The sequence below is a fragment of the Sander vitreus genome, chromosome 22, assembly GCF_031162955.1.
Source record: "Sander vitreus isolate 19-12246 chromosome 22, sanVit1, whole genome shotgun sequence".
NCBI lineage: Eukaryota > Metazoa > Chordata > Actinopteri > Perciformes > Percidae > Sander > Sander vitreus.
The window spans coordinates 5,281,479-5,293,456 of NC_135876.1; the positions used below are offsets into that span (position 1 = coordinate 5,281,479).

The 11,978-nt window shown below is 45.0% G+C and overlaps 1 protein-coding gene across 3 annotated transcripts; it reads right to left on the minus strand.

Moving 5' to 3' along the window:
• Positions 1 to 3,132: 3,132 nt before the first annotated feature.
• On the minus strand, positions 3,133 to 11,340 carry hccsb (holocytochrome c synthase b). Of its 3 annotated transcripts, none has more exons than XM_078280706.1 (8): positions 11,249 to 11,340; positions 10,178 to 10,292; positions 10,019 to 10,066; positions 9,675 to 9,808; positions 8,933 to 9,081; positions 6,534 to 6,653; positions 6,328 to 6,414; positions 3,133 to 5,052 (listed from the first exon to the last, which is right to left on the minus strand). In XM_078280706.1, exons 2-8 carry the CDS (start codon positions 10,284 to 10,286, stop codon positions 4,854 to 4,856), a joined length of 846 nt encoding a protein of 281 aa, XP_078136832.1. In that variant the 5' UTR covers positions 10,287 to 10,292; positions 11,249 to 11,340; the 3' UTR covers positions 3,133 to 4,853. The 3 variants fall into 3 exon arrangements, with proteins under 3 accessions (XP_078136832.1, XP_078136833.1, XP_078136834.1); XM_078280707.1 differs by lacking the exon at positions 11,249 to 11,340 and adding an exon at positions 11,120 to 11,227; XM_078280708.1 differs by lacking the exon at positions 11,249 to 11,340 and adding an exon at positions 11,069 to 11,221.
• Between the last annotated feature and the right edge of the window lie 638 nt (positions 11,341 to 11,978).

Consider the following 11,978-nt stretch of genomic DNA (forward strand, 5'->3'; position numbering starts at 1 on the left):
GGTGTAGGTCACGTAAAGGATCAAGGTGTTATGGAAGATGAAACAATATATCTTTTCTATTTCTTCAAACGTAGTGTTTAGGCTCAAACATACATAAGGAGGCATTTGGTGGAGAGCAGCTGTGGCGTGCTGATCCTGTGAGTTACTGTGACGCAAATTATATCACAGCTAGTGGCCGGGTTGGCTCAGTGGGTAGAGCAGGTGCACATATATTGAGAGGCTTATGCCTCTACGCAGAGGTCCAGGGTTTGAATTCCAACCTGTGACGATTTCCTGCATGTCTTCCCCCTCTCTCTCCCCTTTCACACCTAGCTGTCCTATAAATTAAAGGCGGAAAAGCCCAAAAAATAATCTTAAAAAGAAAAAAAATGATATCACAGCTGGTCACACGGTAGGAAACATGCATTGCAGTGATCCATTCAGCAGGCCTGGCTCTATCTGTAGGGGCCGAGCCTTTACTGAAGGCAGCAGATTATCCACATATTTACGGTGAGCATGTCAGCAAACTGTTCCCTATCTCCACATCCAGCAGTTACAGAGCGACATCCTCATTCATTTGGAGTCTTTGTGTTTGTGTCCAGATGATGAATATCAATCATATTGTCATCTGGACTGATTCTGTTCCATATTATCATTGATTACATGTATATGCTGCATTTATGATGGCTGCTGTGCTGAGCGCTGCAGCAGGTTCCCCTCCTCCAGATTGGACCAGCTTCATGATTTAGTATACCGTCTTCATTTAAACCAGCATGTCCGAACCATAATAACTGAGATTAACCTGAACGCAAATGTACTACTTCAAATCAATACAGAGCTGAGAGAATCACTTTCAACAGACATCTGAATGATGGCATGTTCACACCGATTAGCAGACAAACACGCCCTGTCGATGTCAAACAGCACACGTGTCTAACGAGATGATGAAGCAGAGCAGACACGTGGACAGTGCTGGGGTGGGTAAGGCCTTTTTGCTATGGGAATATGGACTGCAGAGAGCAGATATGATCAAATATCGGACTTTCACACAGAATGCCAGGGGCTGTTTGGACACCTGCGGCGCAGCTCTCTGGCACATGGGAGATCAACATGCATACATTATTACAGGCAACATATAGTAGGCACGGCGCTGTGGTCGACCCACACAGTCCTGGATTTAAAGGAGACATCCAGCCAAAAGAACAATGCATCCATTTACGGGCGACGGCCAATCAAAGCCAATGAGTCGTCATGTTTAGACACCCCGTTGTCTTCTACGTGGACGCAAATGTCAGCAGCCACCAGACATGTAGTGTCCTCCACCCTCACTGTGCTTCCAGCCCTCGCTCTGTCCCCCTACATCAATGACCGGCGGCTGGTCAACGCAGCCATGTGCACTCTGGACTAGGAGCATCCACTAGTGTTGGATATTTTTCAGGTTGCCTGAAGAGAAAATAGTATTAATAAGTATTAAAAAGTATTAATATATGCATTATGAAATGCACCAACACATAATAGCTCAACATTTTAGGAAATGAGTCTCACCACTCATGTCACATCTGACATCCGCTTAGCTTAGCATAAAGGCTGGAAGCAGGGGGACACAGCTAGCCTGGCTCTGTCCAGCCCGCAGCTCTTCTGAAGCTCAATAATACACCGGAGTGTGAAACACCAACTTGCTGTTGTGCAGGACCATGAGCAGTTGCCAGGTAACCAGCAGAGAGTCGAGGAAGGCCCCCATCAGATTCACTCACATCCCAGAGAACACCTGAGCAAATGTTCAAATAGGCATTATTGGATATGGTTTTGATACGTAAATTGTTACTTTGTTCCATGAGACAAAAGGGTTCCATTGTTACGTTGACCATGAAGACATGCTGCAGCTCACAGGTGAGACAATAAATAAAACCATGACCACATCTGATACATTGAAAGCGGTATGTTGCTTTTTTTTTCTGACAAAGAGAAACAAGACAGATTGAAAACATGTCTGTGTTTAAACCCTTCCCCCAGTGAAACGTCCCACGGTAGAAGCTGAACCTCCACAAAGACAAAACCAGGAGACGGTGGACGAGGGTTCCTGAGCAGGGAGAGTGCTCACACGCTGATGTGAGCCGTCATACTGAATGACAGACTCAGAGAGCTGTCCACTCTAGTGAAACACCTCTCTCTTGTGTTCAACTTCCAAACTGCATCCACATGGCTGAAGAGTCCAGTCCTTCCCCTTTTTGTAACTAAAGAATTTTAGTATTTTAGTTTAATATACTTAACGTCATGTTGCCTCGTGCACGTGTACGTTACATTTCAGCACTGAAGAGCTCACCAGTCACAGTATCCTCATACAACCAGGAGTATGAAATCTTAAATTATTATTAATGCCCAGCAACAGCAACGCAAGCAATCAGTGCGCCTGCTCAGCAGTGCAGAACCTGTTCAGGCAACACAACTAATTCGTTATGTTCAGGAAAAGATCCTGGTTTAGCTCCAAATATATTATACGTTTGCTACATAACCAAAGGAAGTTAAAATAAGTCAACGCTGACTTTTGCTTTCACACGGGACAGAAGCAATCTGCTGGGTGAAAGTCCTGTTGTCATCAATGGTCTAACACATGTTGCGTTCGCTTGGCTTTTACTTTGTTTATGGCAGCTTTCTGTATTATATTTAAAGCTCTGTGGTAGTGGACAACATGTCAGTTTTCTTGTATGTGAAGTGAGTTGATCAGTGCCTGATGTCTGGCTGTTTATTCTGCCGAGTTTTCCTTATGAAACTGGATAATCCTTCGTTAGGCAGCTAAGCCGAGACGAGGCACTGAAATAGTTATTCTGAACAGCTGTAATGATGCAGTATGTTCAGCAGATGGTGCTGCATGAACACTATATGGACAAGGTGGCCTATGGCAGTCTACAAACTGTCCTGATTTTGCTTGCACATTTACTGTTTGGGTCTTACTGTAACAATGTAAAGCACTTTGTGGCTTTGTCTGTAAAAGGTGCTATATCAAATAAACGTATTATTATATTTAGAGAGGACACACATCCCCATCAACACCACTGGCAGAGAACAGTTGGAGCTCACTCATGCGCCTCGGTCTCAGGTGGAGCTGCAGCCAGCTCTGTAGTCCACATCGACATGGAAAGAAAAAGGCAAGTATTATTCATGACCAGCTTTATTGATGGATTACCAGAGCTAGTAAAATGATTATTACATACAAGAAGAAAAAAAAACATTTTAGCACTCATTCATCAACCAATAAATAAATCGGAACATCAATGCAACAAAAAGGATTCTTAGTTGGAAGAAGTTGCAGATTAAACATTACAATATGTTAAACAATGCAGGTTCATCTGATACATCATCTTTTACACCCATGACGAATTCAATGAATGAATGGAAATTAATACAGTATATGAAGTATGCTGCATGAGGACAAAGTGTGTAAACTGTCAAATGAGCTGCTGGCATCCAGTCAGGGCAAATTCACAACAGCAAGACAGGAGGGGCTCATCTCCATCCATATTTATTTATTTATTTATTTATATATCAGCCACAACCCAATACGCTGTCGTCACGGTAACCTGACAAAGCCAGCTCACCAATAACACACATGTAGCCACAGCTAGCGGCGCTCTCACAGCTCTCTGACACGCCAGTCACATGACAGGACGCAGAAAGCCGACATAACTCACTTTAAATGATGGGTGGGGGGGTCCTGGTCGGCCTCGTTGATTGATTGAAAGCTGCCATATGAGATCACTCTATCAGCAGCAGTAGTAGTCATCAAGTCTGAGACGTTAAAAACACAATGGCCCAAACGGAAGAAGAAGAAGCACTATTAGTCCCCAGAAGGACAATACTGGATCCTACATTTCCCATAATGCACCACAGCAGCATTCTCTTTTTTTTCCATTGCCACTTTTGGGCGTGCCGAGTCAAACCATGCTGTGGTGATTTGTGATTCAATTACCAGTTTAAATGCGCCAAGCCGAGATGGACCGTCTCCAGAGTGGGGCCAAAGTGAGCCTGGCATGCCTCCAGGTGAGTTGCGTTGACGTCCCCGACCCCCTCTCTCTCCCCCAAAATGTAGCGAGACTCACCCCTACCTGCTGCCTGTGCAGACAAAAAGACGTTAAAAGTCTCGTAGGACGTCTGTAGCTGCTAACTGAATGTCTGTGCTGTGTCTGGTTGTACGCTCAGATATCCGATTACTGTGTGATGAGTCATGTTAAGTTACTGCTGATGAAGACCCAACATTTCCTGATTTTGCAGCTTCATAATAAAAGCTGTTAAATCACAAAATAACACGTGGGGGACTTTTATTGTGAAGAAGTTACAGGATATGAAATGTGTCTGACCACTAGTCACAGCCGTGGATCAGCCCACTGCTTTTAAACGTCATCGACTCAAGAGAAGACAGTTAGAGACACAGCTTGAAGCCCTGTCGTAATGGAGATGCAAACCCCTGCTGTGCTGGGCCGAGCCGAGCCAGCACCCGTGTATGGAAAAACAGCATGAAGGTGAGCCGCTGCTCCTATAGCTCCATCTAAAGTGAGAGCAGAGGAAAGCTGTGAACTGCAAAGCAAACCCAGAAGCTCCACTGAAGTCAATATGATTAGCAGATGCAGCTTTATACAGCGTGAACTAACTGAGTCACTTTCTTTAGTCGTCTTCTTCTCCCAGCATCACACCTCTGGTACACAGCCAGCTGTGTGTGTGTGTGTGTGTGTGTGTGTGTGTGTGTGTGTGTGTGTGTGTGTGTGTGTGTGTGTGTGTGTGTGTGTGTGTGTGTGTGTGTGTGTGTGTGTGTGTGTGTGTGTGTGTGTGTGTGTGTGTGTGTGTGTGTGTGTGTGTGTGTGTGTGTGTGTGCGCGCGCGTTAGGAGGTCCAGCGCCACCAGGCCACCTTCATACGGTCCCAGACGGCGTCTAAAGAGTCGTAGGCGGGGCGTACATCCAGGATGGAGAACTGGTAGTTCTCCTTGTTGATCTCACCATCATAGTAGTCAATGACGTAGCGCACCTCCCTCCCACAGCGGTCGATGATCCAGTCGTGGCGGTCAAATGGCAGCTCGTAGCTGATGAGGAGAAGAAGCATCAGAGAAATGCAGTGGATACTGGCGGCCACCACTGCTTTCTACCAGCTAAACAGCAGGAAGGGACTGGGGGGGGGGACAGGGAGTAGGAACGTCACCACAACCACATGTTGTCCCAGAAATAATTGTAATAATTCATCCCCTGCTGTTTATTTTGGCAAATGTTGGCATCATGTTGGCAAAAAGGATGGAGGTCATTTCCATATACAGTACAATAAGTCCATAACATAATTATCGTGACAGGCCGAGACATAAGATCTAACTTGTCCGAACCGCTCGGTTCGCATGTCTCAGTTCGGAGCGCGTGTGCGTCAGTCCACTGTTAATGCGCACTAACACCTTACTGCCGTAGTGCCCACTTTCGACACCTATGTTAAAACACTTACTGGAAACGACCATAGACAGTATATAAACAACGAGGGGGATGGGCGTGACGAACGCAACACATGGCAGCTGATTGGACGAACGCTTCACGTGGTTCTTGCTGCTCCCGAATTTCAAAACAGACTCTAATGGCGTCTCGTTGTGAATACGATCTCGTATTTTACGAAAATAGTTCACCGAAAAGTGTTTCTGAAAACATTTTAAGCGAGAAATAGGCCATGCAATTGCTGAATCTGTCTGTTTTTTTGATCGACAAAGGTCAGTTTAAAAGATTTTTGTCAGATTTTGAGAGGTGGCGAGCCGAGCGCTCCTCAGGTGGAGTGTGGAGTGCTGCAGGTCACGTCACAGGCAGAAATGTCAAGTGGGAGAGATGAGGAAGGCTGCCCAGAGTTGGAGGAGGCACCGGCGTCGTATATAGTCTGGTGTGTGGGAACATTTTGGATTTCATGTTACCTATGATGACAGCGGAACTAAAACAATAGATAGAACTGCCACTGTGTGCATGTATTGTGCAACATGCATTCAATATGCTAATTTTAGCTATATATCATATGCTGAAGATTATTTCTGGAGTGTTTCTGGAGAAAATATAACAAGAACCGTACAGAACCAAAAACCGTGACCCTAAAACCGCGATACGAACCAAACCGTGGATTTTGTGAACTGTACCATCTCTGGTTTCAGTGTCTAAGCTGGATGATGCACCACCACTTACAAAACGCCATCAGCTGCAGTATTTGAGATCATCACCGGAGCGGTTGAGATCTTTTTTTCATTCTTGCCACATAATAATGAAACTGCTAGCTGATAACATATAGTTAGATCTTAGCATGAAACCATGACTCATACATATGACACTGAGAAGGAGCTCACCCCATCCAGTGGCGGAGGCGAGCCCTGGGCGAGAACTCCTTGGCTTTGCCCCCAAACCTCTTCAAGGTGGGCCCACATGGACACTCGCTGCAGGAAACACAAGGTCATGACTGTCAGTGCATACAGAATGTGTGTGTGTGTGTGTGTGTGTGTGTGTGTGTGTGTGTGTGTGTCAGCAGCATGGAACGCTGCAGTCCGTCACTCACCCTGCATGCAGGGCCTCCCATTTCAGGATCTCCTGCCAGGCCTGCTCGTTGTTCTGGTTGTGGATTTTAATGATGTTGGTCATATCTTGAGCTTCGAGGTCATCTTCACGCCAGCGCCACCTACAGCACAAACAAGACTCAGACTCCCACAGAACCAGTGCTGTCTCATCACCCCCGACCCCCCCCCCTCCCCCCATTTAATGGGACACTAATCATTCAAGCTCATGACATATGCAAACAAAGATTTAGATTTTTATTAACAATATAGCATTTTTCATTCAAGAAACACAAGAATTCAGTTGCATTGTGTTGCATTAGGTCAGAGTCTAAGCATGTGCAGCCAGGCTGCTCTGGCAATGGGCCAGCTGTCCATTAAAGGAACACGCCGACTTATTGGGACTTTAGCTTATTCACCTTTCCCCCAGAGTTAGATAAGTCCATACATACCCTTCTCATCTCCGTGCGTGTCGTAACTCTGTCTGACGCACCCACCGCTAGCCTAGCTTAGCACAGATGCTGGAGGTAACCAGCTCCAACTAGCCTACCGCTCCCAATAAGTGACAAAATAACGCCAACATTTTCCTGTTTACATGTTGTGATTTGTATAGTCACAGTGTGTACAAATACTAAGGTCACATGACACACAGCCATCTTCTAACCGTATACAAACTGGGAACTATATTCTCAGAAGGCGAAGCACTGCTACTTCTGCTACTTGGGCGGAGTGATTTGCTCACAGCACCTGAGAAGCCCCGTGGTGAGGAGCAGAGAGTAACAACGGTGCTTTTCAGGTGATGCGCTAAAAGAGTTACGACACACACGGGAGAAGGGTATGTATGGACTTATCTAACTCTGGGGGAAAGGTGAATAAGCTAAAGTCCCAATAAGTCGGCGTGTTCCTTTAACTAAACCATGTTGGTCAGGTTAGCCTTATGATCATTCAAACAGTGCAAATGAGAAATTAGAGTTGGAAGAGACTTCAATGTTATTCGGAGTTGTTTGGAAGCATTATGGTTTCCCAGTAGGGACAAAGAACAGCTGGCCCTGCTTTAATGTTCCTGCGTGTGCGTCAGGCACTTTCCTTGGGTCATTTCATTATTTACTTCATACTTTCAAATCTGCAGGTTGAGTCTTTTTAACGGAGATGGAGCATGACCTACGTATTGTTCAGAACTCTTCTCTCAGATCATTTGCCGGTGGCTTCGTTGTTGCAGTCAGAACGATGGCCAATGAGCTGCCATTTAACATGCCGTCTCGTATGTTTCTTTAGTTTTCCGGGCTGTGTCGAACACATTCCCAACTGTCTTGAATGTATGCTTTCCTCTTTCTTTATGCAACAGCACGAGCTGAGTTTCTGTTGTCCGGTAATTGTAAGTCAATGACCGGAAAAAGAATGATGAAGACCTGAAAATTCTAATTTCAGAATGACCGGTGGAAATAATTCCCTCTGCACAATATGAATTGTGTTAAAATAGGCTACAGTGATTTTCATATCTTTCGTTCTATTATCAACAACTGTAATGATGTCAAAAACAGTGAACAATCATTTTTTTCATCTAGAAATGACTGTGGACTGTAGCGTACGCGATAAAGGAAGAACTACATGTCGCGGTCTCGCGCCGACTGAATGTAGAAGACTAGCGTAGAGTTACAACAAACAGCGAGGGAAAGTGAAAGCCCAAGCCCTGGTGGAACAGGGCAATATTGTGAGTGACTTTATAAAACCAAGCAGCGGCCAGGCTTATGTAAATGAAGCCAAAAAATTGTCAGCGAGGACGAGTCGGCACCAGCTACAACCCCTCTCATAAATGCCACAGACGCACATCAAGACTTCCACGTATGATCGCAGCCGTCGCCCCGGTTACGGAGGCTTGACTCCCTGCAGAACGGCATCAAAACAGGCTGAGGTTAACGCGCATCGTGAGTTGCAGAGAGACACAGTTTGTATTCTTTTATTTCTTCAGCCTGGCGAATGGACAATAGGCCCATTTTATTTCAGATCGGCACAATCAGGTGCATCGATTTAATTATTTTGCCCTCTCTGCCTGAACCAAGTAGCCTACATTTCAATAAAAATTGTATAAATCTACATATCCATTGATGACATTATTCTTTATATATAGCCTGCCTATCAATTGTTTTTAAGCGCAATGAACACAGAAAATATTTGAACTTTTCCCATTTGAAAAGTAAAATGAAACCTTGCATGTCACACGACCGGCACCATTTTTTTTTCTAGCGGAAACTGAGTACGACTGCAGACATTCGGATATGTCGGCTGGCAGGCTAACGCTACCCGTTTCCACACTAGAGTTATAGTTAGTGATCCAAATTGAAAAGAGTATTACAGGATGTTACATGCCGGAAAACGGAACAAGAAAGCCAGAGTATTGACTGACCCTTTCCGCAGCATGGCGTTCCAGAACATCTGCTCCGATGGGTACACCCACTTCTTGTCTGTGTCGTGGCGGGGAATAGAGGACTCCTGTCTGGCCACGGGGAGTTCGAAGGGCTGGTCTGGAGCTGGTTTCTGGTTCGGGGGAGGCATCTGCACACACAGGGAGCAAAGACAATCCACACTACATCTTTAAACATGTGACTATAGAGAGTGTGTTGGGGCTTGATGGCAACATGAACACACTTGATGAAAACCCAGTAGAACAATAGAGTTCAATGGACACAGAATTCATCCAGGAGAGAACCCATTCAGTAGCAGAAGGAATGAATGATGATGACTTGGCAGTTCGAAGACTAAGCAGCAAGACCATTTAATGCTTCAAATGGAGAAACCACCAACAAGAATGATATTGTCATATTATCAATAAAACTAAAAATAATTTCTTTTAATACAATGGTGATCTTGTTGTGCATTTCAAGAGCAGAGCAGATGGTGCAGATGTTTAAAGCTGTTAGCTTGCAACAAAAATCTGTTCACAGCATTACAGATGTTATCCAAAACGTCTCTCTTCAAAAGGAAGAAACCTTCCATCTTGTTAGCTTCTTGTTTTGTGAATTGCAATCCTCTTTAGGCAAAAGACATGGCTTTCAAGATCACACATGTACGTCTGCTTGGCTTCTCCCCCCCTTCTCCCTCTACCCAGCACCCACTCCCTCTTTCCTACACTAAAGTTGTGCAGGTACCATATTTGCCGGGTCGATGTCACTCTTCATGCCTTCTGCCGCCTTCATGGGACACTCCACAAACTCATACGCCCGTTCCTGGTGAGCTGGACCTGGTTCTGCTCGGTGCATCGGACACTCTGGCGGAGGAGACGCTGCAGGAAACAAGAGCACCTGGTTGAGGCAGAGCGGGGACAAAATCCTGGCCAGCACTGGCCTAAAGCCTTCAAACACTCGAAAGATGTGAAACAAGGGAAAGGGCAGAGGAGAAAAGTAAACTTGTATAACGTTTAGAGGCTACAGCAGGGAGCCATGCATTTGCTCTGTGGGTGCAGGCAGGCCTGCATTGACCACAAAGTGTCTACCTTTCACAGGCTGAGCTTGATGCATGGGGCACTCTGGAGGTGGAGACACTATGAAAGAAAGATAGAGACAACAAATTACAATATGTTAACACAGTCAGCACGGTATAACATGGCGTGACATAAGAGCAGTTCACAGCCTGATCCGTCCCGCGGCCGCACCTTTGACAGGCTGGGCTTCCTGGTGCATGGGGCAGCCCGGAGGGGGGGTGGCCATCATGGCCTCCGCCCTGACTGAAGGAGCAGCAGGTGTGGACAGCGAGGCTCCCATCCTGCCCTGTCACATGACCAAAACACACAGTCAACACACAGTATGGAATGTCAGCACTAAGTATCTAACACTGTCCAGGACTGACAGCCTAGTTAATGTCCAGCTTTTAGCCTAGAAAACCTTAACGTTACTGCAGTAACTATACTAACGTTACACTAACAATATGTAGCAACATCAGTGAACAAGTAAGTCAGCACATGGATGGAGGCAGACGGCAGTTAGCTCTCATGCTCTGCCATGTCTTAGTGATGATCTTTCTCTGTCAGCTGCAATGTCTTACATCACAACAACCAGTGGTGTAGTTTATGTGATACGCAGATATACGCAGTATACCCACTTAGAAAGCTCCAGGATTTCCATATACCCACTTAAAAATGCCCAATGACACATAACAACATACTTTGCATTATTATACTTTTGATATATTTTGAATTGTCATCTGTGTTTTTTTTTTCTTCACATAGGCTAAATAAAGGGATGTCCATCGTAAATTGGTGCATATAAGTGTATCAGAAAACAGGAAATGAAGTCATTGACACTTAAAACTTCCCTGGGGGAGGACACCCTGACCCCCCCGACTATGAAGGCAGATTCTGGCCAATATACAGTAGCCTAGCTAAAGTACACCCACTACAATACGTTAGACTTCACCACTGACAACATCTCTAACAGAGCATGCTGATGCATGTTGGACACATTAGGTTTGAACTAAGTTCCTATGGCCCACAAACACAACATAGGAAAGTTAACCGGCTGACATGTGACCCTAACGTTAGCTTTACCAGAAGTTATCCTTGGTTAACCTCCCGGTGAACGTTAGCGGCTATGCTTACGTTAGCCGCCCGGTGTGTAAGCGCCTGTAAACACAGCAGCCGTTAACAGCAGCAGGTTCCGGACGCCTCGTCCCTTTCAGTTCGTCGCAGCGAACACACAGCGAGCGGGAGAAAGAAGAAGGGACTGACCTGTGTGTGACAAGTTCTTCTGTCAGCTCACTAGCACAATGTCAACGTGCAGGACAGACATAACAGTTACCCAGAAGGAGTTGCGCAGCGGCCGTACGTAAACCAAATACGTCATCACGCTGAAATCGACAACATAACGTCCTACCTAATGTTGTACCTTTTCTCATAGAACTAAAACCTCCACTCAAGTCACTTAGATTGTTAAACAACAACAAAACTATTAAACTTGTAGAAACTATAGAGCTTTTCCCCCCTAAAACCTCTGACTACACGTGATTTTATGTTTATATGTACCTCTTTTTCTTTATACTTTTTATGTAATATGTGTTATTTTATATTTTTTGTTTTATTTCGTTGTTTTTTTATATACCGTATATGTATATTTTTTGTAAGAATTAGTCTTGATGTTTATGTGCTATTGTTGTTTACCTGATTCTTTGTATGATGCACTTTATGAAACAAGTCTTCGTCCGAGTCATTATATTCAATAGACTGGTGTATTATGAAGTCATAACTATATAGCCTCATTACTGATTAAAATGTACAATAAGATTAAAAATACCAACACCAAATTCATGTCTACGTTATACGTTATACCATAGAAATGAGTATTTCTATGTATTACACTAAGTGGAGTTACACAACGCAGGTCACCCTGTAGTGGCGGGAGCTGACCGCTGGGGGGGGCGCCAAAGCCCCGTCACACTTTCACGTCTTGTCCAGACTGTGC